Below are 24,682 nucleotides of genomic sequence, written 5' to 3'. Positions count from 1 at the left end.
AATTTTAATGTTTTTCCATTTACTCTTTTGGTAGACTAATGTTTATCTGGAGGATTTGTTCGGACTGGAAACCTTAGATAAAACTGGGAAAGTGCAATTTGTAAAGTTACAAGGATATCATTGAATGGACATTCAAAACGATGCAACAGTATGTCGATCCATATTTAGTTGATAGAGCACCACCACCAAAAGCATGCACTAAGGAAGTTGTTGCTTTTAAGTCCTCCACTGAGCCTTAAAAGTAACTCAGTCACTTCAGGTTTTGGTATAGGAACAAGTGGTGCTTTTCGTGGGTTTTCCATGTTACAAACTTTCGTACCAATTCGGTTGATCCAGAATGGATCATCAAACATTCCATTAGGGAACCTGGTCTTGATTGTTCTGTATAGTATTCATTCTCATTGAGGTCCACAATTAGAGTGTTGCCCTCTTTTTTAACTGCTTAATGTAATACACCCACAACAGCAACAATACCTCAATAACAAGCAAGTTAAGTTCAATCATATAAGAAGAGAATAGGTTGAAGCACCAAGTATAATGGCAAATGGTTACTTGCAGTTGCTGGAGATGAAACAGAAAAGAAGTAAAAAAGGGTAGTTCTAGCTGAGTGAATAAACAGACCAAGAATTTATATGCAAACCTTAGGCATATCTATACATGATCTAGTAGCAAATTCCCCGTTAAGGAACCACAAAATATTCTAACAGGTGGTAAGCTACATCATGAAAGTTCAAACTTTGCATAAAGCTATATATACATACACTCTTAAACTTCTCATTTGAAACTTGAGATATATCTCATATTTGCATTGAGAACGTCAAGGTTTTTGGTAGAGAAAAAGCTGAAACAGTAGGCGCCTTGTAGCATCTTTATATACTGAAGAAAATATGTACAACTTTTAACTTAAGAGAACACATGTATATCTACAGTAAAACTTTCCAGCTGCTTGCTTTCTGCATTCAGCTTCTGGTTCGGAATCTTCTGGTCGGTGTGGCAGCGAAGCCACATACATGATAGTCTTGCTAAGGCTGCCCCACCAGCAACTCGAACCCTGTAAATCAAATTCAAATCAGCCCAAATCTCAGATCCAGCCACCCTAGAGTCAACGCTCGAATCATATCCATCTAGATCTGCTTCGGTTATCACAACTACAGCACCATCATCGAAGGCTAACAAATTCCGTCTAGCCAAGAACTTTGAGCTCCGTGAGATCAGACTAGTTAACGGGTTTGAACTGTATGTCTTTTTCACCATAAGATGGTAGAATTCTTCGACAGCCTGATTATTAGTGGAAAAACAGAGTCAGCAACAATAGCCAGAAAAATAAAAACCAGGTCAACTGGAGTATCTACCATCAATCTCATTAAGGGAGAAAAATCATGCATCTAAAAGAAAATGGATCAAAATATGAGGCAAATCTCTGAGACACCTGTCGCTGGGTAGAGGCCAAAAGCACCCTTGGACGAATCGACTTCACATAGTTATATGCATCATTTGGTGTCATCTGCTTGTACTTAACCTACAAACCAAAATAAACTTTAGAAAGAAAATGGGTAGTGATCTTTAAATAATCCATTCAAACAAGCCTTAATTTACCAACCAAGTAGCATAAGACAATGGTCGTGCTACGTCCTCGACCAGCCTTGCAGTGCACGTATGTACTTTGTCCATTGGAAGCGTTTTCTTCAAAACAAACAAGAAAAGTTTACTTAAAGGCTTAATCTACTAGTAAATCCTCCTTTGGCGGTACTCTAAACAATCTTTGGATTTTTCTTCAGTTTATGGCGGGGGAAAGGTAAAGTCAATATACAAAGTGACAGATACCTCAAAAGTACTAGATCCAAATAGAAGACAAACAACTTAACAAATGTACTACTTCAGCCCCATTTTTAAGTGACATAATCAGAATTTTGTAAATCAAACAAATATAGACTAGACCACAGTTTTGCTGACTTTTCCTTAACCATGACATGACATTTGAATTTGTAAAATATTTTTTATTTAATAAACACGTAGTTTAAAGTACTATTGTCTAGGCTCTAACATAAAATTTGATTATTGAAAGATCTATATCAACCCAAGAATTGGACACTTCGACCCTCAGACCGTGTGAGTGTCATTTTTGATATGATGGAGACTGCGCTCATAGTTCCAGAGTTTGGACATATTAGATGAATCTCAAGATGGTAAGTGACTGTGATGTCATGACAAAACGGTAAAAGCATCCAGGAAATTAAGGTCAAGAATGTTGACAACAGTGTAAAATCAACAAATTAATAAAAAAGGGAGACCAAGTGATGAGAAAGTACTCACCATGGATGAACTCTACTGCTTGACATATATTGTTCAGTGATGGGGCAAATAAGTAATCTCTTGTGGGGAGAACCAAATGACGAATACCATGAGCCTGCAAGAAGTAACAGATAACACTAATGTGAAAAAAGAAAAGTAACACTTGATTTTTTTATAGATTTAGATAAGGAAAGGCTGACTTATGTTTTAAGTGGAGCATAATAGAAAGATCAAAGCAAAAGGGTACAGAAGAAATAAGGCGAAGGGGCATGAAGGTGAGAATTGAATGAAGGCTGGCTGCCTTTTTTGGGTTTTGTTTTAGATAACTTATCTTTTAAGAGAGCATTAAAAAAAAAAAAAGATTAAAACAAATATCATAAGTTAAAAACCTAACCTCATATAAAGAAGTTGGAACTAAAGTCTCATATGGCTCATTAAGGGTGACAACACCGGAGACACCAAGCTCCCTTAGCCTTTTCACATCAGATTGGAAAGGGACAGCACCTAATAACACAAACTAAAGAGGAGATTAAGTCAGTAATACAATCTTGTTATACAGTAAATATATTGGATTACAAACGATCAACCAATTATTCACTATGAATGAATTGAAAGAACATGAACATCAAATCAACTTATATCTGGTCTTCAAAGATGGTGAACACATACACCACAAACTTAGTCTCCAATATGAAGATAGATGCATATGGAGTTACGAGAAAAGCATTGCAGCTTCTATCATATAAGTTTAAGATGTAAGAGAACATTTCTTAAGATCCCTACAAGCACCTCATTTACCTCATTGCACATATACTAGACATGCTACAACCTTGAACAAATAAAACATGTAACAGATATGAGCAACATCAATATCACTATACGTACTCCCTCCAAAACCAGGCCTCTTCATTCGACCAGGATGGAATTCTGAACATTGAAGTTCTTGTATTCAAGAGGATGTCGCTATAGAGTGGGGATAGAACTAGCATTCTGATCAATTTCAACTTGTACTAGTATGAAGGAGAATCTCAAGTCACCTTTTTGGTGCATGACATTGCAAACTAATTAGAATATTAGAGAAACTTCCAGGCCAAAGAAAGTAAATAAATTTTCAGGAAACCAAGAAATAAATGTGAGAGTAATCTGGGAAGACGATAGTGACAGTAACTAAAATTATAGCAGGGAAAAGAAAAGAAGAGCTGAACATGTTTACTATTGGTCCATCTTCCTGGATAATTAACTATGCTTCTTTTGCCACCTGTCACTGATCAGTGATTAGAGGCAAACTTCTTTAAGCAGATTATAAGAAAACATATTACATCCCAGGTGTCATCGGCTTATCATTCCTAAGACAGACAAGTTTAACCATCTTTCTAATGCATTTGATACAGAGTACTATAAAGATCTATAACATGACTTTTTTTTATTACTGACAAGAATGTCTAACGACATGCTCTTTCAGATAGAAATTGAGCGATTGATATTTCTACAAATTCAGTTCCACCCCTTATTTTCTGAATAATCATGCATATAGTACTATTATTCATTATTCATGACTTCGAAGTTCGGCAAGATGTTATAACAGTTCAGAATCAGCAATCAACCTTAATATAACTGAAATTTCCAGACAAAGCGTCAGATGACAATTAATTAGCATGAATTTCTAATATAAATAGTTCAAAAATTTATCAACACATTACATGAGTTAGCATCCGAATATGCAATATGGATTGGACATTGTAAACAAAAAATCCCAACTTATCTAAACTGTTGAAGCATACTGACATCATTTGCACATCAACATGGATCAAGCTAAAAAGACCACAAAATTCACTACAAGTGTATACATTTAGGTTTGGGGGGTGGGGGGTGGCGCAATAACAATAAGACATTCAATACAAGTGTGTACATTAAGCCAGGCCGCCAAAAAGTGTTCTACCTCATCAATCCAGTCCCACCAGCGAAACTCCACCTGAATCTTGTTCCTAACAACATTATACAGAAGTGTCGGATAAAACAAGGCCCGAGCACCAACTCCAACCATGACCCTCCTTACATCCACAACAATAGAATTCTTTCCACTAGTACACAACACCTTACCATCAGTAGTCACTTGCTCTGCCTTCTCTACCACTCCACCCACCACCTCCTCCTCCTCCCTAGTCTCCAACTCTCCTCCCTTCTCTTCCTCTATATACATGATAATACTTGGAAGATTAAAAAAAATAAAAAAATCTATCCAACCGACTGATCACAAAAAAGAGAGAAAAATCAAGATTCACACCCCACTTACTAAAGAAAATTAAAAAAAAATAAAAAAATCTATACAACCCGCTGATCACAACAAAAGAGGGAAAAACAAGATTCACAACCCACTCACTAAAGGAAATAAAACAAGAAGTTTTTACACAACCCACTGATCACAAAAAAGAGGAAAAACCAAGATTCAAACCCCACTTACTACAAGAAAATAAAAAATAAAAAGATTTTACACAACTTACTGACAAAAAAAAAACACAAACTTTGACCTATAATTCAAACAGAAAACATAAACCCCAATATCACACTCCTGACTATCTTCAAAATCAACACACAAACAAATCAACCCTTTTCTTGAATTTAGGTAAAACTATCTGCCAAAAGGATCAGAAACGCTAAAATTGCAATAAAAATTTGAACTTTGATTGAAATTGATGTAGGGTTTGCAAATTTCAACCATATTCAAAGAAAAAGGTATCAATCAGACGGTCAAGATCTTGTCTAGATGGTTGAGAGATTTGATTTGTAAAAAGTAATTGGATCGGAATTGAGATAACTTGGAATTTAAGAACCCTAGATGATACTCTACTTGAGAATTCAGATTGTTCCCCGTGTGACACGATATTTCAAACTTTTTAAATATAAAATTACTTTAAAGTGAGATTTATTGGAGATGGTGACGTGCAAAACCCAATGGTTTAGATTCACCAATCACGTTTAGCCTAGTATTTTATTTGATTGGATGACCTGCTTGTTGCCACATAATTATTCCAAGTGTCACTTAGGTTCCTCATATACTCCTCTTTTTAAAAAGAGAAAAAAATTATAAATTATTTTCATAAATTTCGGTATTATTATTTAGGTAGTAAAACTTTGTATCAAGATTTTTTGAGCAAATTTTAAATTTTATTACAACAAATTGAGGAATCAAGTTTCGAGTTCGTAAGGTTACTAAAGTCATGGAAATTTTTTATTACCCGTTAATATTGTCCAAATAAGTATTGTAGTGGTAAAAAATTGTCTGAGCTAGACCCATTAAAGATAATAATACGACTCGACGCTCCATTTTTTGACGTATCATCTTGTCCCAATCATACAAAAAGTTAAAAGACATTTTATAATGTTGTCAGTTGGATGGTCGCCCCCCCTATGTACAATGAAAAATCATTAACCTTGATCATCCGCCTTCTTGATTTTCCTATCGACACCGCCCCCAGTTAGTATCACAGAGTATAGACTCTCGTACAATGAACCCTATTATTATCTTTTCTTAAAAAGAAAAAGAGTTGAAAGATTATGCATCGATATTCAATATAGTTCCTCTTGATTTTTTCATACTACTGAGGGATTTGGAAAAAATAAGTCATTATCATCTTATATAAATTGTATTGCTTTTCTGTGTAGCAAACTTGGTTAAAGGTTGAAGAAAATTCACGTTTTAGGAAGTGATCATAAAGATATTATTTAGCTTTAAAGAGGGGTAAATCTACTTACTTGGAAACAACAAAATGTTGGTAATTTGTTTTGTTGCAAAATCTTTTAATATCTTGTTTGCAACATTTGAGAAAGAAAAAAAAATAGATTGCCATTTGACATGGAAATAAGCTTGACTAGGAGTTGAACATGAAGCATGGTATGTTCCAGTATTGTCATAGACAACACTCACTGTCCTACTTCTCAGTCTGTTTGAACGTGACATGGAGAGGATCAAAGTATAATGTGTACTTATGCAGTTGCACTGTTAGGTAAGACTGCGTACAATATACCCTCTGCTAACTGCACCGAGCTACCCTTTATGCAGTTGCACTGTTGCAGATATAAGTTTGGTTCGTAGATTCTCCCTCCAAACAACTATTTTTGTCTATAAATCTACATCAACCTACTTTGGTAATTACGAGGTGCATTTTACAGTAGCAACCGAGTTGTCTTCGACAGTCTTCACATTCTACATTCTCAAAACACGATGAAACCCAAGTTCCAAAACAATAAAAATCAATAATATACATACATAAATTTGGTCTGACAAATAGGAAAGAGGCACCCGAGTACCCGAAAGCAAGGGGCCAAATTTGTCAATACACCTGAGTTACCATCGTGTACACAAGAAATCACAAGCTCAAACTGAAAATAGTCTTTCCACAAAAAATGCAAGGTGAAACTACATATAATAAACTGAATATAGTTTGCCTCTGATTCAACCCCCCGCATGGGAACCTAATATTAGAAAATGTGAAAATGTTTTTTTTTTTAGACTGGTAACATGTATATTTATATGTATATATATTAAACCTGCACCATAACAGTGCAGCCATACTTACAAAAACCCCACCATGCTTAGGACTACTGCTTTACAAGGAACAGTGGCGGAGCCAGGATTTATGCCAAGGAGGTTCAAAAATATAAAGAAGCCATAAATGAAAAAGCTAAGGGGTTCAACGTCTACTATATATACATAAAAAATAATTTTCACCTTGTATATACAGTGTAATTTTTCGCTGAAGGGAATCCCCTGGGCTCTTACTAGGTCTGCCACTGATAAGGAACCTATCATATCAACTAGTGATTCAGCCTCCTCTACATAGTTTTCTTTACACCAAAAGTGAAACAAAATGACACAATTCATCTTGATTTTCTGCACAGAATTGCATTTGTCTTCAAAAACTCGATTGTTCCTCTCCTTCCAAACTATCCACCAAATAACTGCTGGGACAAGTTTCCACCAACTCTTTTGTCTTACTGCTCCCTCATTATAGTTCCAGCACTTCAATAGCTCACAGTTGTTTGCCGGCATAGTCCAACTTAGTCCTACCATGTTCAAGAAAAATTGCCACAATTGTATAGTGAAAGGACAATGTATAAATAAATGGGAGTTACTTTCTCTGGCTGCATCACACAGAACACATCTAGTGCATAGATGAAAACCCCTTCTCCTTAAGTTTTCCTGGGTGAGACATGCTTCTCTTGCTACCAGCCAAGAGAAACATGAAACCTTATACGGGGCCTTAGTCTTCCAAATGGATTTCCATGGCCACTGATCGGATTGTGTATATTGCCTAAGCTGATAATTGTATGCTGATTTGACAGTAAAAACACCATTATTGCCATGGTTCCAGTACAAAGAATCCTCAGATTCTTTAAAACCTTGAAATTGTTCCAAGGTCTTGAATAATTCCACAGCTCTTTCCAATTCCTAGTCATGTAGTAATCTTCTAAAAGTAATATTCCATCCATGTACTCCTTTAGCTTATTCAAATTTTGCATCTGGTAGAGTAACAATATTATAGAACTCAAGAAACAAATCTTTTAAGGATCCATGCCCAAGCCAGTTGTCATGCCACAAGAGAATTTTCCTTCCATTGCCCATTTTTATACTGATATTTTCAGCCAGAGATGGCCACAATGATCTAATAGCTTTCCAAACACCAACTCCAAAGGGGCTATTAACTGTATCAGAGCACCACTCTTCTTCTTGGCCATATTTATCATGCACAAACCTCCTCCATAATGCATTGGCCTCCATGTTACATCTCCACAACCACTTCATAAGTAAGCTTTGATTATGAATTTTGAGATCCCTAATGCCAAGTCCTCCATCCTTCTTACTGGTGATGAGGCAGTCCCATTTAACCAAATGGATTGCTTTCCTTTCTTTGTTGCCTTGCCAAATGAAATTTCTCCTCAATGAATCTATTCTTTTCAGAACATTAAATGGGATAGGAAACAGAGACATGACATATGTTTTCTACCAATAATCTAGTAACAAAGGGGATGAATGAGTTTGGAGATACAAAAACAGCTCGACTCCCATACAAGGATCAGCACAGCCAAGCAATGTGGCGAATTTGAAAAAGCAAAATTACACAGTGCAAGTAACTTAACTCTCTGAGATCATACTTTGCTTTGTCATTTTATAGGGGAAACAGGTAAAAGAATATAAACTCCAACACAGCAGCCCATAGAGTTCACCTAAAGAGAACTTACCCCTTGCCATGCTTAGTAGGAAAAAAGCGTGAAAAAGCTCATAAAGCTAAAGGAGGAGGAAAGTGAGCAAGGAATGAGAACTCAAGAGGGAAGTAAGAACATGTACATATTGTTGTCTATATTTTGATTTCAAAATCAAATACATGCATATATAACAGAAATTTCATAAAAAATATAAAAGATGTAACAAAAGATTAAATTATAAATGAAATGTATAAAGTGCCTCTAACTTTCCAGGTTCCCAATAGGTACAAAACTCCCATTTTTGTCCCTCTGTAACAAATAGTGAACAACCTAATTACAAATAATGTATCCTCACCAGAGCGGGGGAAGAGAGGGCATGGAGATATGCAGAAGATGCTGACATACTTGTGCATCAAACAAAGACTGAACTTGCTTTAGTAGCCCTGTCCTCAACTAAGTTGTTTTGAAGTTCCTTGAAATGCAATTATAGTCTGGTGAAATACAATGATAGTAAAGAGACATTTTGTTCTTGTACGCAAGGATTTAAGCACATACACCATTTTAGTAAGTGAGGCTCAATGGACGAAAGCTGGTTTGGGAGGACAGAATAGGTGAATTTTTTATTTTATTTTTATCAGTAGAATTCTTGATCTTACAGAAGCTGTTGTTTTGATCCTTCTTTGTTAGCTTCATCCTACTTTTCTTTACAACAAATGGGAAGATTTTTGCCTTCAAAATAAAGGTTAAATCGCTTACTCACCCTTATGCAGATTGGTCTGGACGAATCTTCGGATAGGGAGATGATCCAAAAGAGCAGGAGATTACTAGTCATAGTCTCGTAGAAGTAACAATATAAGTAAAAGTTCTCCATTTTCCTCTCCTGGTCTTGCCTGTTCTAAGAGAATCGAGTATGTTCTATAAACAAAATTGGTATACTTGAACAGATACACATCCTTTTATTCAAGCGGACTGACAATATTTCACAAGATAAATTAATATACACTAAGTTTGGCAAAAAAAAAAAACTCAATCCTTTCCAAGTACAGAAACATGATGCACTTGATTTCTATTTCAATAACCAAAATGAGGTGGAGTCAACAAATCCTGCTAGATCTTAAGGAAATCCTCTCCTCGTAGACAACAAGGATGAGGAAGTGCTTAAAACCATAATCTAACCACATACACAACGTGGCATTATCTGCACTTCTGTATAATACGTTAGACCATCTGAAAGTATAGTGCACCCCACATATATTGTCCAGAAGCCCAGATGCATTACGACTATGAAAAATATATGGCAAGATTTGGCGCACTTTAGAGAATACATCTAGCTAGTATAAAGGTCCCAAATATTGCACCTTAACAATCCATAAACAAATATTTGTAACTTCATGATTTCTGTTAACTCCAGACCCCACATTGTGGGATTCCACTGGTATGTTGTTGTTGTATGATTTCTGTTAACTCTAAATAACTGCATCATATGATTGTCAAAAAAATTTATAACAAGAGCAGAAACTAGTATGGGCATACATTCTTTGGAGGACAAGAAACATCACAAGGCAACATGAAACTACATGTTATCTTTTCGACAAAAACTAATAACCGCCCTTCTTATGCAGTATCTAAAAGCAAATAATTTCCAGTAAGTAACTGACTCAAAAGTTATCCTCAAGTCTTATCATGACTCATACAAAATAAAGGAGTATGTACAGAAAGCACATAAATTGTTCACCCTGTGTCATGTGCAGCTCTAGACAAAGACAAATCAGTTGGAGGTCTCCTCCCCCAATACAGGAAGCAACCAGCACCTCCGTTGACACTCGTGGAACTGAAATCAGTTTGTGAACTAATAATGACCCCTGCCCCCAAACAGAGTCTGGAAGCCTGTCAAGCGACATTACGAGGGATCAAATGACAACTGAGCTGAAAATAACAAAATCTATTTATCCATATCTCAAGTTCCCTTCTTTACATATACTAGGTTACCATTGCAACCAAAATCTTTTTAAACATACCTATATGCTACTAATTGAAACAAAATTCCAACATGCTATCCTATTCCCTCTACGTAATTCAATACATTATACCTCTACAATTGAGGCACGAATGCAGGTGAAATTTTCATTTCAGCAATGTTTGTGATTCGTAAGTTCAGACATATATCAGGAATGGGCATTTGAAGCAAGAAAATAGACTAATAGCTTCTACTTGTTTGAGTTACAGCGATAGCAAAGCAAAACCATGCACAAAATTAGACAGAAAATAACCCTTATTGCAAAAAGAAAACAAAGTGGTCACTCCTCTTATTGTATTTAGAACTATGTTTCTTTCAATAAGATTTGGAACAGATATTTTTTTCAAAACAGGTGATCCTCAAAACAGAAAAGAATACAGAAAGCGAAAAACGAAATTTATGATCATGGACTTGAACATAATCTAACATCATGAATTTGAGCTGGACTGCTTAACTGAAGATGCACAACAGGAGAGTCGTCGATTTTGGGATTCTGATTGTGGACTTCGATCAAAGTGCAGAATAGAGCTGCTGCTTTATATGAATTGCTCCCATAAAGCCAGTTTGCAAACCATGTGGGACCCTATTGCCATTGTACTCCCATCCTTGCTTATTTTTTTGAAACTGTACTCCATCCTTGCTTAATGCGCAACCAGTTGGATAGAACTCGTAGTTCAGCCTAAAATTACTGACCAGAAAGGCAGACATTTCAAGATAGGGACTTCAAAATCCAAATTAGTCAGTGCATTCAACTTACCATTAAGTTCTATGCACCAACATCACATATACTATGATACAGTCAAGGTTAAACTGGCCTACACAATAGATAATTGTACATAGAAAGCCTAATATGGTAACCTGAAAAATAGAGTAATAACCTCTTATAGCCGGTCATATTGCACTAATAGTGTAAAACTTCTTTTACAGATCAGTGTTACAGAGGCAGACCCACATGGTGAGGAGGGAGGGCACGTGCACTCAGTATAAAAACTTTGTATATATATGTGATAAACCTTGAAAAAGTAGCTATATATATAACTGTGCACTCGTATTAACATAAATTGCTAGGATAATGGTGCCCCCGCGGTCTTTAAATCCTGAGTCCGCCTCTGTCAGCGTATGTAACTTAAATTCTTTCTTGATTGTTAATGTATTTCACATGTCATTTATTTTGCTCAGAGGGGTGGTTGACAAAGACTGCAAAACTTACATGATAACCAAGATGCCACCGCAAGTAAGGCAGAAAACTCAATCGTCATCACATTACATCTTTTTTTTTTCTTGAAATGGAAAATGCTGCATTGAAGAATTGAACACGAGACACTCGTCTCACATTATATCTCGGATCATGGAAAAACAAATCTCTATCTGTGCAAGGCTACTAAACCCAACGCGAAATAGAACCAAAAGGTTAAACTGAAAAGTATGCTTCAACACATGGACATGAATTGTGGTGACAGATGCTGGAACAAGAAAAATAGATGAAGGCTGTGCTGAGACCACTCTAATATAAATTGAATCACATTGGAAGAAAAAATAAAACTGGGTGGTGGAACAAAACCTTGTAGATAACATACCAAATTTACAACAGAATTCCAGATGAAGATGCAGAGAATCACGGAAGATACCCAATATCATTTAAGTATTCAGGCTCAAGGGCATTCCTCAGTGATTCTCCTGCTGGGATCCAATCATAGCATTTTTTGAATGAATAAGAAGCTAAGTGATGAGTAAATGAGGGCAAGGGATTCGGACAGTAAATGAAGTCTCTGGATACAATATCATATAATTTTAAACACCTACTCATTGTCCATGTCTATAAGAAGCACCAAAACAACTCATGGAAAATGCTGCATGAAAATGGGTGTTAAGCATAAAACAACTGGAACCAGACTGCATCATCCTCCAACACAATTTCTCCAAATAAAATATAGAAGAAAAGGAAAAGCAAAAGAGAAAGAGAGACACGCGAAGAACGGGAGTGAAGGGCATATACTAAAGACACCTGAAACAAGTATATGAGTAAAGATTATGTAGCAGAAAAGGGAAAATAAAGGTAAACGTGAGCTCAGCAACTGGAATTTACTCTACCCTTGAGAAACATTAATGGCCAAATTTCTTACTGCTGTGAATTGTTCGATGAGCTTCAAATGTCAACTCAACTTCATGCATAGAGGTTCAAATAAGCAGTTAGTTTCGACACTTATACAGTTAAAAAGAATATTTCAACTATTTGTGGAGATTTCATCCAAAACACACACACAACATTCATACTGATGTACTGATTCTCTGCTCTTAGTCTCTCACATCCCTGCTTTAAATATTTTTCTTCTAATACTGGTGTATGAATTACATGTCCCCAAGTTCAAGGTCGAGCTATATTCTTTTGGATGTATTGAATGGAAAGACTTGTTACTTTTCTCCTTTAGGTTAGAAGTATCATTACTAGAATGGGTAGCAGAGAAGTATTCCGCGACGGAAAGAACCAGCTTGAAAGGATCAAAGTTACCTCCTTTTCTCTTTATTACATGTGTTTCAAAAAACAAAACAAAAAAAGATACTTACTAACTCATTCAGATAGTTCAATTGGCAAAACTCTGTTGTTCCAAAGAGAGTGAAAACCGTATGAAACAGAACCTATTTTACAGGCTTAGATGCAAATTATCATATAGCTGTTTGACACTTTGCTGCATCTCAAGGTACTTTTCCTCAGAGATGAAAAGGAGTATACTCGTTGAACTTGGAATATACTTTTCCTAAGATGGAAAACCACAAAAATTCCAGGGATAATTGTCAGATATAGTGATGGGGACACATTCTTAGAAGATAGAAAGAAAAAGGCCCACTTGCTTTGCACATCTTATGAACTATACTATATATTTGAAATTTGTGTACTTTGTGCAAGGATAGAGATCACTAAATTAGCACAGGACCATTTATGTAACAGCATATTAGAATGTGATACAGTAAAGCACTTCGTTTGAAATTCAATAGTTGGTTGAGCACCACATTTGCCTATCAGACAATAAGTGATACCTCAACTGAATATTCAAATGAGCACTTAACCTGTTCTTTCCATCTCATCTGGATGAGAATATATGCCCACAATACACAAATCAAAGTACAAAATCCAAAATGAGACGTAAATTGAAATCTGAAAAGAGTTATCATTCCAACCTGACTAGAAGTCCAAATGTGTTTTATTTATTGAACAAAACTGGAGAGAATTCAATTAGGTGGAATATAGAATACAACTGAGGGTTAATCTCAATGGCGAGATTACTGTTTGTTGACAACACAGGGCACAAGTAGGATCAATGTAGTAATGCAATCTTGGTCGTACATCAGCTCTTAATATTACCAATGCTTGAAGCTAAATCCTCTTTCCCACAATGTCTAAGACATTCGATTACATCCTTAACATAAGGACCTTTAAGCCGAATTCCTTTCTCTACCATCAGACTAGCAAGCTTAGCAGCTTGTACAAGATGATTTGCCTTGCATAGTCCAGCCATAAGAATAGAATAAATATCAGAATCCATAGAAGATACACTGGCAGACTGCTCAACCGCATCAATCAAGTGATATCCATCAAGTATCCGACTTTCCTGACAAAGCCATCGTATTATTGTGCTTGAGGTCAAGCCGTCAGGCTTAAGGCCACCAGTCAACATTCGCCTAAAAAACAATTCTGCCTCCTTGAGTTTTCCAATCCGAAACAGCGATAAAACTAGAAAACTGTAGCAAGAATCAAGTGGAATACCACTTTCAGCTACTCTGTTGATAACTTTATGAGCTTCCTCCACATGTCCATCTTTGCAAAGACCTTGAATCAAAGTACAGACAAGTACCCTATTTGGTTTACACCCAAAATCCCTCATTTGGTCCAAAATACTTAATGCATCTATTGACTGGCCTTTCTCAACAAAATTTTGAACCACAGTAGTATAAGTAACGACGTTAGGCTTACACTGCCCACCATCTTTTTCCATTTCTCTCAATAACTCAAGTGCCCTTTCCAAATTCCCGAACCTACAAATCCCGTCAAGAAGAGCTGAATAGGTAACCGTATTTGGCACACATCCATGTCCCCTCATAGCTTTGGTTAATCCACAAGCTTCTTCCAACCTACCCACCTCACACAACCCCTTAATTATCACGACATAAGTGATCATATCAGGATGAAGATCAATCAACTCCATCTCTCTCATCAACCCCATTGCCTCATCCACATCTCCCTTCTCACATAACAATCGAATAACTACATTATACACTGTCGTGTCTGGACGACAATTAACCTCTTTCATTTTCCTCAACACCCACAGGCCCAAGTTTGCATCTTTTCCTTCTCTACACAAATTCAATATAACCTTAAACATCTTAGCACTTGGGACATAATTTTGCACCCTATAAGCCTCAATAACATCTTGAATAATTTGTGGTTTACGATCAACTTCAAGCAATTTATAAGCTCTACTAAACATGTAACTACTATGTCTATAGCTAGAATTAAGACCAGCCCAAATGAAGAATCTGAAACCTATTTGGGGATCATCAACCGCACATTTCTCTAATACTTGATCAACACATCGAGCATCTAGTTTAGCCCTTACTACATTCAGTGTTTTCTCCATACCATACCCATTTTTATTTTTGAATAAATGATTCAAGAATTCTTCAGCTGATGATGATGAAGTGGTAGATAAATGTACAATCTTGAGTAATGAAATTGGCTTATTGGTTGGATTAGTTTCCAAGAAAAGGCGATAGATTGATGGAAGAAACATAATTTTCTCATAAAAAAAAAAAATTGAAATTCAGATATGTTGGATTTGGAATAGTGAGAAAAGTGGAATTAGCTGCTTGAAGAATTAGACAGAGGTTATAAAAATCTCGTCTTTCATATTTTTGTCTAACACTCAAGAGGTGGACTAGTTCACCATCTTATTATAGGAAGCAATAAGAATGCAAAATAATCAACTTGAAAACAAAAATCAAAAGGAACTATGGAAAAATAATCTTTCTGTGTGTCCGAATTCAAAAATATAAGCCTATAGCTTCACTTTCGCCGGAGAAGAGAAGGGGGCAGGCCTAGTCAGCTTAATGGACTTCTCCGAGGAACATAAGTCTGGGCCCAAATTAATCACAATATAATTGTGGGCAACTGCAGGATTAGCCTTCGCTGGGATGGTCTTTAATTTTTGTGCCTTGTCTTTGACTTTTGTCCTTAAGACATAATTTGAGCCTTACAAGAATTTATAAATTTCTGCCTTAAAGCAAAATTTTGCCTTAAAGACTCAAAACCTCGGAGTATTAGGCGAAGGATAAAACTTAAAGAAGACCAAGTTGAAGGATAAAAAATAAAGACCGCCCCAAATAAAGGACAATCCACGCAAAAAAAAAAAGTGTCATTGTAGCAATTCTTCATTTAGAGGGAATTTGGGCCTGTGACTGGAACGGGGCCTAATAGCCCTAATCCTTAAACTTTTATTAACACCATGTTTGGATGGTTGTTTCCCGTGGTTCATTAATGTACAGTATGATATGGTGTGGTATTGTATTGTATTGTATTAATGAATATAAAATTTGGATAGACTGTATCGCTTGTTGTGGTTTAATAATATTTGTATTGTTTGGTTTGACTATATGATATTGTATAATAACTTGTAAGTTTACTAAAATACTCTTAACTCTTAATTAGAAATTAGTTTAAATATATCAATAAAACTCATGTAAAGGATAAAATTGAAACGTTAAAAAATAAGTAGGTGCTAGGTGGGGGTGGTGGAGGGGTGGGGGTGAGTGGCTTTTTGGGGTGGGGTTGGGTGGTGGTGAAGGGTAGGGGGTGGCTATTAGGGTGGAAAGAGTTGGGGTAATTGGGGGTGGGGTAGGGGTCGGGGTGGGTGGTAGGGTGGGGGTGGAGTGGTGGAGGGTGGGAGTATAATGGAGAAATGAAATACGTAACCATGCAAAAATCACCAAATCTGTGGTTATGAACTTTTTCATGGTTTTATAACCACGAAATTACAACAGGTTTACAACACCATACCGCATAATTTTAAGAAGGCATAATACATAACACATGCACTTAAACTTGGTCTCAGCTGACAAGTATGCCCTCCAACTTTGGGTGTGCACAAGTAGGCACCTCAACTTGTAAAAAGTTGAACATATAAACACAATGCTGACATGGCACTGACGTGGTACATAAATTTTAGAGGGCCACGTCAGTGTCACATCAACATTTGTATTTAAGTGTTCAATTTTATACAAGTTGAGGTGTGTACTTGTCAAACACAAAGTTAGATAGCATACTTGTCAACTGAAGCCAAATTTAAGGCCTTTGTGTGTTATCTTTTAAGAACAATAAAAACAATCATAATTTCATAAAAAACTATACATTAGTGAACCACGGGAAACAACCGTCCAAAGAGGGGGTAAGGGGATTCAGTAACAAGATTTCACTGAGTGTTCTCCCTAAGGACTAATGGTTTTTTTGATCCTATTAAAGAAATTTGTGCTATAGTAGCATTGGCGCACGCACACCGCTAAAATTTGGTCTTGCTCTTCTCCGATTTTTTTTTTCCCCCTTTTGCACCTTCGATCATACTTCTTCTTGCAGTACATTATGAGCATCAATGTTTTAAGAGACGGAGGCGTGAGGCGAGACGTTTTCTGTAGCATGGAATGAGGCGTAAATCCCATGGATCTACGGGGCGTATATTTCATGTATCTTCAATTTTATAATTTTATTACTGAAAAATAAAGAAAAGTAAAGTTTTCATTAAAATTCTGAAAATAAATTCAAATAAATCAGCAATAATATAAAAAGAATTATTATAAATATTATTTGAGAAAGATAACAACACAAAAAACAATAATAGCCTAGATAATCTTTAAAATGAAATTTTTATCCACTTCATCATCAATCTCTAGATCTATTAGTCCTTCCCTACCTCAACTAATATTTGCAGTGACTTTTATTTATATATTCAAAGTAGAAAATGGGAAAAAAGTGTAAGGGAAATGACAAGAAATGGATAAAGTTGCTTCAGGAACATAGTGCTATGAAATCTCTATTATATCAATTTCAGGCATAATCATTTAAAAAATTATTTATGACAGTGTTATTTTCTATGAAAGTTGCTTTCTTTATTTGTATATTTTAGAAAAAATCACTACAACATGATAACATAAAGTATAAATATCATTATACCAATAATAAAAATCATAATTTATAGCAAAAATACTTTTAAAACAATAAAAATCAAATTTAACGCCCGGGACGTACGCCTTTACGCCTGGGGCTTATGCTTTTGTGCCCGGGCCCCAAATTCTAGGGAGTACGCCCCATTGATCTGCACCTTTCATTTGCGCCCCAGAATATTTTTGGTACGCCCCGGGACTAGCCCTGAAAACGCCTCTGAAAACACTGATGAGCATACACAACTAAATTTGTTGAGATTGCAAAAAATTGTTAAAGAAGACAGAGATTTAATAGTTTTTTAAGGTTTGGGTTGAATCTAATAGTTCATAATTGTTGTAATTGATATTATAAAGTTGGATATCACTTTGTTTTTTGGCTAAACAGTAAATTCTCATTCAATCAAAATTAGATATCAAATTTGGAGTTAATTTAGAACAATTTGGATTAATTTTGAAGCAAAAACTTGTTAGTGAAATTTTAGTGCCAGTCCTGATGACCCGTCAAGAATTGTGAACAACTTATTCCAAAATTAAGACACAATTTGTACTAAACCCAGGTAATTCGCCAAAAATTGTGGCAATATCAGATTTTCTTATTGATTCCCAAGGAGATTTTTGTACTGAACTTAGGGTGATCTGCCATAAGTCCCAGCAAGCCCATCCATAAGAATATCCAATTTAGATTCAAGACGCATAGAGATCATTAAAGAAGAAAAGCTCCCTGCTATGAGTTTCTTCATTCCCAGACTCGAATATTCTCATGTGTACAAATATATGTATTCCGGGTTTCTCAAACCAATGTAATAGTCTTTTTTTTTTTTCACCAGGTTTTCGGTACCCTCATTGGAGTACGACTAAATTCAGATTCGCTCGTAGTGCCCATTCGAGGGAACCGCTCCCTATCAATAATTTCTCCATAGCACGAGACCTCTGGTTAAGGCAGGAGAAGCCTCATCCACTGCACCACATCCTTTTATGGTAGATAGAGTTATTTGTTATCAACGTTTGCATTTTAGTATTAGCCTATCTATCATAATTATCTTAAGGCCTTCAGTAATAGGACTTGCTTGAATAAAAATTAATACTGAAAGACGGAAGGGAAAAGATTATTAAAAAAATATAAGAGGGGACAATACTCAAGACACAATGAGGATTTCTAAAGACAGTTGTAAAATTCAAAGTTGAAAAGGAGTTTTGATTAAGAGAGAATCCGATCCGTTAACATGTTGTCATTGCCATATCTTTTGAATTTTTTACTTTCGGCCACAATCTTTGATCAAAGAAAGATACCCTATTCTATTAGCATTAGCTACCTTTTACTTAACTTTTGATTTCTCCTGATTACCCTTTGAGCAATCAACTCAAGCCTTTCATAAGGTTTTTAATTACAAAATGAAAGGCTTATACTGCAAAAAAAAGTTTTATTCTGTTTTCTTTAGTTTTTATACCACTATGATAGCTACCTAAAACAAGAACTGCATGTACTAAATTCTTAGGTGGTTGCGTTTTATCAAAATCTAATTGATTCTTTTAGGGGTAAGTTGAATTAAAGAGCTTTCAATATGGAGACTAATATACTTCATAATGTACACAAAGAGCAAACGATTTATAAATATTATTCCTGTTCAAGTCTTGTTCCGCACTTAAATTAATGATTCAAACACTTACCTTGATCAGCTTGTAATGGAAAATCTCACTAACATTATCATTATTTGTTAACTTTAGACAAGTATATGTCCTTTATACACACATGCAGTCATCGCTTTCTGCATTTGTGAACGCTGAAGTTGAGTAAAAACTTTGTTGCTAGAATTTTTTTTAAAAAAATGGTTTCGTTGCTAGCAGAAATACTTCATTTTGATGATTGTGGTGCAAATGAAGAATTATTAAGGTAATTTGATGTGAATACTTTATTTGAATGCTTAATTTGTAAAAAAAAAAAGCTCAACTTATAGGTTCAAAATAAAAAAAATCGACATTCGAACCAAAAGACCAATCATTTGAACTTATTTAAACTGGGGTTTGAATTCTAATTTCTTAAATCCGAAATCCAAAATTCAAATCAAATTTTCATATTCAATACAACCTACCCCAGTGCTCATCTTGAAGTTACTGAAGTCATTGGTAATCAATAGGAGACAAAACTAATTCTGGCAAGGTCATACATAATTTTTTTCTACCCTTTCTTTCTCAGAATGATAATGAAAAGGGATCAGCTTGTGTGGAAAGTGTGTCCGCTGAGGTAACACGCAAAAGAAGGCCAAATCCAAGTGATTTGTCAGCACCAAATCTTAGCTTTTTATTTATTTATATGTTAAAAGTTGAAACGCTAAAAAATTATAGTAATATATGCTCTTGAAAACATAGCAAATGCTCGTGCTGACCAAAAGATTCTTTGAACTTAAATTCGTTTTTTGTTTTGAGGTTTTTTCCTTACGTTATCTGGAATTATCCAGCTGCGGATGAATTGGTACTGCATCAAACTTCAAAGCTTTCTACTAAAGAAAAGAGCAAGATAACAGGGAATACAATTATCCAGAAGACAAAAATATCTTGCATTCACATTAAGAAATGGCCATCATGCATCAAACCTAGAATATTGTCTAAGTTCATGATACGATAATCAAACACTTAACTGATATCAAAATCTCAGAAGGAACATTAAGTCCAAGCTCATGATACTATGATCAGATAACTATTGTTACTTAAAACAGTGGTTTTTTCCTGCGTATCCTTTTAATAGCACAAGAACACTATCCAACAATAACAACAACATATCCAGTGATATCCCACAATGTTGGGTCTGGGAGGATAAAGTGTACGCAGACCTTACCCCAACCTTGGAAGATAGGGAGGTTGTTTCCGAAAGACCCTCGGCTCAAGAGAAAGCAGGCAAAAAAAAAAGTCAGATGAGGACAAGCAATTCAAAGTAGTACGAAAATTAAAATAATGAAAGTGGCAAAAAAAACCATGAGAAAACAATAAAGGAGCAGTAGCTACCACAAATACAGATAACTCTATCCATTCAAACAAATTTCTCAGGGCTTGTTTGGTTGGAGGGATTAAGTGGGTTATTCCAGCATAAATTTGGAATTAAATCTATTTTGTGTTTGGTTGAAACTTGAAAGTTTTAGCTAAAACCAAGAAAAATTGTGTACCACAATCATGTGATTATTTATTCCATACAACGGTTAATCCATGATTTGCAGTTTATGAGTTATGTAGTTTATTGTGTCATATTCAGTGAATTTATCAACAAATATACATAGTTTAGACAAAAATTAATGATTCTACCGAACGTGTTCTTCCGATGCTAGCTCAGCCCCTATTTTCATATAGAAGGGGGAGATATAATTTTAATTATAATTCTGGTTGTAATTTCAAGATAACATGGTTTTGAATCAAACAACTCGAAAGAAATGTAGGGCATAAGACACATATCTTGGTGGGTAACAAAATAAATGTCTTCTCTTTTTGTTTTCAAATAATTTTTAAATGATGATCACCAAGTTTGTCACTTGGTGCTCCGTAACTAAAAAGAACTAAAAGCATCGAGCTTAAACTCCAAACAAAGTATATTGGATGAAAGTGGGGAGGGTACACAAGAAAGAAAGAAAAGCATAGCCCTCCAAATAAAAGTATGCAAAAAGTAAGCAAAGATATTGCAATCATCCCAATTCCCACATACAAAGCTAGCGTACGCACTCCAAAAGAAAGAATCCTAACCATTTCCCACGCAACCTTTTGGTCCCCTCATTTTCCTCTATCGAAAATGCCCTTCTTCACCCCACCCAAATTAAAAAAAAAAAAAAAAAAAAAAACTCGAAACCTGTTTTTTTAAAATTAACTTGTACACATTAATAGCGCAAAAGTTTACCAAGTATATTACTCCTAATATATTCTAACAAGAAAAATGCTTTATTTTTTAGATTACTAAACTCATTTTTACGGACGATTTCATGTTAATATGATTAGATGTTCTAATAGTGTAAAATTCCGTTGTTAGAAGTTAAACTCTAGGTCTAGGCCTTGACATACAAGGGATTAGCATTTTAAATCTCAAAATATGCTATGCTATTTTTCTTAATGGAAATATGAGAAGCTTAACATTCACACTCCAAGGCTCTCTAGTACATTTTCAAAGAAATTAGTACTTATCAAGAACAATGAGTATTTTATGAAAAATTATTCAAGAAGTGTGACGCCGATGATGTACGGCGAGCCGATGAGAGCGGGTCACAAAGAAGCACTGACAAGCTTCTGAATAAGAGTTGCACATACCTTAGATGAATATCACAATTAATATGATAGGAAAGTGAAGAACTTTATGACATAACACAAGTTTACATCGTATGCGTGCTTTTGACAAGAAGAGTATTTCCACCACTTTCACCAACCGGTGAATCTACCAAAATAAAAGGACAAGAATGTCAAAAGAGTGGAATAGTTAAAAGCAAAAGAAATAAAGCATAGCTTGAAATCAGGTCACACCTTCCAAAAACTTTCTTTATCACTCTTCCCTTTTCTATACTTTTCCTTAGCGCTTAAGAATTCTCTCATCCATCTTCTCATTTTCTTTTCACATTTTGCAACATAAAACAACACCCAAAAAAACCAAAGCTTCCTCCTCTCTGTTCTTCAATGGGAGATAACAAAGCTCTTAACACCTCCAAACAAAAGAAAACAGACTCTGAAATTCCACCAAACCATGCAAAACATAGTAAGTTTTATAATCATTTTCTTTTCAAAGCTTCACTTCTTGTGATTTTTATAGTTGTACTTCCACTTTTCACCTCAGAAGCTCCTGATTTCATTAACCAAACTCTTCAAACAAGAAGTTGGGAAGTTCTTCAGCTAATATTTGTTGGCATAGCTGTTTCATATGGACTTTTTAGCAAAAAAAGTGATGAAACAGACAAGGAACATAGCTCAAAGTTTGATAATGCTCAATCATATGTATCTGGATTACTTCAGGTTTCATCTGTTTTTGATGATGAGGCTGAAAGTCATGATGAAAACAAAGTTCGGACTTGGAATAATCAGTACCATAGAGGTGACAATCCTGTTGTAGTAGTTGCTAAAGAACCCCATGGTCTTAATGAACAGAGAGCTATTAATTCGAGAATTGGCGAAAAGCCTTTGCTTTTGCCAATTCGAAGCTTGAAATCTCGTGTTCTTGATGATAAAGTGGAAGAATCTAATGAAATTAGTTCAAATTCTGGTTCTTTAAACAAATCAAGAAATGGGGATTTTGTAGTGTCAAGTCCTAAGAAATTAGTGGACAACATAGAGGAAAATTTTGTCCGTCCATCGCCTATCCCATGGCGATCAAGATCAGCAAGAAACATGGAGGTGAAAGAAGATGATGAGAATAATCATTCCCACTACCCTGAACTTAACAAGATTGAACCATTTTCTTTAAGGTCTCAATCTTTTAGATCACCTAGGCCTAATAATAACTCAACTTCCTCTTTACCAAGAACTCTTTCTCCTTCACAACCTTTTTCATCATCAAGAAAATTGTCCCCTTCATTGTCCATTTCAGCAGAATCGCAATCCAAGATTGTTAATGAAGATGTAGTGACAAAGAAAAGTTTTCGCAGATCGACTCCTCCTCCACCCCCTCCACCCCCACCACCACCACACTTGTTCTACAAGAATTCTCCTTTGATGAAATCAAGCTCTAGTATTACAAACGACAATGTAATTTCTTCTGAGAAAGAACTTAGGAGAAGCATTAGGAGTGTGCCAATGGAACCGACAGGCGCGGAAAAATTCCTAAGGCCATTCATAGGGAGTTCAAGAGCAAAAGAATATGGGGAAGAATTCATAAGCCCTAAACATGACGAGACTTTTAGAGGATCAACTGACAAAATGATGCATGAAAGTTACAACTTTGCATCAAAGCCAAGAGTTATGGAATTTCCAAATGAAGAGAAGAAAGAATATGTTGAGAAATTCCTTGTGGAAAGTGATCAGGAGGATTCAGATAATGAGAGTGAAGATTATGATTATTTCGAAGAAAACTCGGAGAAAAATGAATTTGGAACTCAGAGTGATGAGGGACCAGATGTTGACAAGAAAGCTGATGAGTTTATAGCAAAGTTTAGGGAGCAAATTAGGCTTCAGAGAATTGAATCCATCAGAAGAACAGCTGGGCAATCTGCTAGAAACCTTGTAACATAACCTTGTTCTAATTTGAGGTGATCAAATTCACCTTATTTTAGTTTTATGGTTTACAGTTCATAAGAGAAGTTTTCTTTTCAGTTTCCTATTTATACATCTGAGTTTTCTGGTATACAGAGCTTTTAGCATAATGTAATTTTAATGTAACTACCTCGGCCTCCTCTCCCATAAGTCATTTATTACCATGAGGCTCATTATGATTATTGTTACTGCATGACAATATCTGGTATGAAAAGCTTTTGATTATCCCAGCTTTCTTTCATGTTTAGTTTGATTACATGTAAATCTTTATGACATTTATTTGATAACCTAGTAAAAATGACCAAAGATAACCACTCTCAAAAGGTTTTGCAATGTCGATATATATAACTGAAATCCTTTTTATTTACCTGCTTTCAAGTTTCGAGTCCAGCTTTTAGGATTTTCAATAGTTTATTAATGGTTTCAATGCTAAATTTTTACCAAGACCAACTCAAGACATTTCAAGTGCATGCACTTTCTTTTTAAATATTCAGTGCCCTTAAGTTTCTTTGCACTTGTAGGTTTAAAGGAAGGAAATCTTGGACAAAACTATAATTTGTCAAAGGGTAGTGATATTATCCCTAACCACTGAGCAACTGATGTTATAGAGTTATGTTGAAGTACCCTAAAGCTCTATTCTCTGATATCTGGAAATGGATGGATAGATATTGTGCTGATAAACAAATTTGCTCAAAATTGAGATCAATCTGATTTCTCTAAAATAAAGCTCAGGAATCTGAAAAACTCCAGTGTGTT

At 35.5% G+C, this 24,682-nt stretch overlaps 3 protein-coding genes across 3 annotated transcripts; 1 reads left to right on the top strand and 2 right to left on the bottom strand.

The window, feature by feature from the left end:
• Positions 1-608: 608 nt before the first annotated feature.
• LOC132635148 (phosphatidylglycerophosphate phosphatase PTPMT1-like) lies at positions 609-5,198 on the bottom strand. Its single transcript, XM_060351412.1, has 6 exons — positions 4,232-5,198; positions 2,687-2,809; positions 2,314-2,407; positions 1,601-1,683; positions 1,430-1,519; positions 609-1,278 (listed from the first exon to the last, which is right to left on the bottom strand). The coding sequence occupies exons 1-6, from the start codon at positions 4,490-4,492 to the stop codon at positions 904-906; spliced, it is 1,026 nt and encodes a 341-aa protein (XP_060207395.1). The 5' UTR covers positions 4,493-5,198; the 3' UTR covers positions 609-903.
• Positions 5,199-13,635: 8,437 nt separating this feature from the next.
• Positions 13,636-15,622, bottom strand: LOC132635147 (pentatricopeptide repeat-containing protein At5g47360). Its single transcript, XM_060351410.1, has one exon. It carries the CDS (start codon positions 15,298-15,300, stop codon positions 13,858-13,860), a length of 1,443 nt encoding a protein of 480 aa, XP_060207393.1. The 5' UTR covers positions 15,301-15,622; the 3' UTR covers positions 13,636-13,857.
• Positions 15,623-22,194: 6,572 nt separating this feature from the next.
• Positions 22,195-24,156, top strand: LOC132635146 (uncharacterized). The gene has a single exon (XM_060351409.1). It carries the CDS (start codon positions 22,361-22,363, stop codon positions 23,903-23,905), a length of 1,545 nt encoding a protein of 514 aa, XP_060207392.1. The 5' UTR covers positions 22,195-22,360; the 3' UTR covers positions 23,906-24,156.
• The last annotated feature ends 526 nt before the right edge of the window (positions 24,157-24,682 follow it).

The sequence above is a fragment of the Lycium barbarum genome, chromosome 4, assembly GCF_019175385.1.
Source record: "Lycium barbarum isolate Lr01 chromosome 4, ASM1917538v2, whole genome shotgun sequence".
Lineage (NCBI taxonomy): Eukaryota > Viridiplantae > Streptophyta > Magnoliopsida > Solanales > Solanaceae > Lycium > Lycium barbarum.
Note: the sequence above shows the minus strand (reverse complement) of the source record. Positions and strands in the feature narration are given on the sequence as shown.

What these genes read in the sequence shown, in the direction of transcription:
- LOC132635148 (XM_060351412.1), bottom strand. Translation starts at nt 4,492, where the DNA reads ATGTATATAGAGGAAGAGAAGGGAGGAGAGTTGGAGACTAGGGAGGAG. An exon ending in GGTGGGACTGGATTGATGAG is followed by an intron (nt 2,810 to 4,231) that starts GTAGAACACTTT and finishes TCTCCTCTTTAG; the next exon opens with TTTGTGTTATTAGGTGCTGT. An exon ending in TGGCCTCTACCCAGCGACAG is followed by an intron (nt 1,279 to 1,429) that starts GTGTCTCAGAGA and finishes ACTAATAATCAG; the next exon opens with GCTGTCGAAGAATTCTACCA.
- LOC132635147 (XM_060351410.1), bottom strand. Translation starts at nt 15,300, where the DNA reads ATGTTTCTTCCATCAATCTATCGCCTTTTCTTGGAAACTAATCCAACC.
- LOC132635146 (XM_060351409.1), top strand. Translation starts at nt 22,361, where the DNA reads ATGGGAGATAACAAAGCTCTTAACACCTCCAAACAAAAGAAAACAGAC.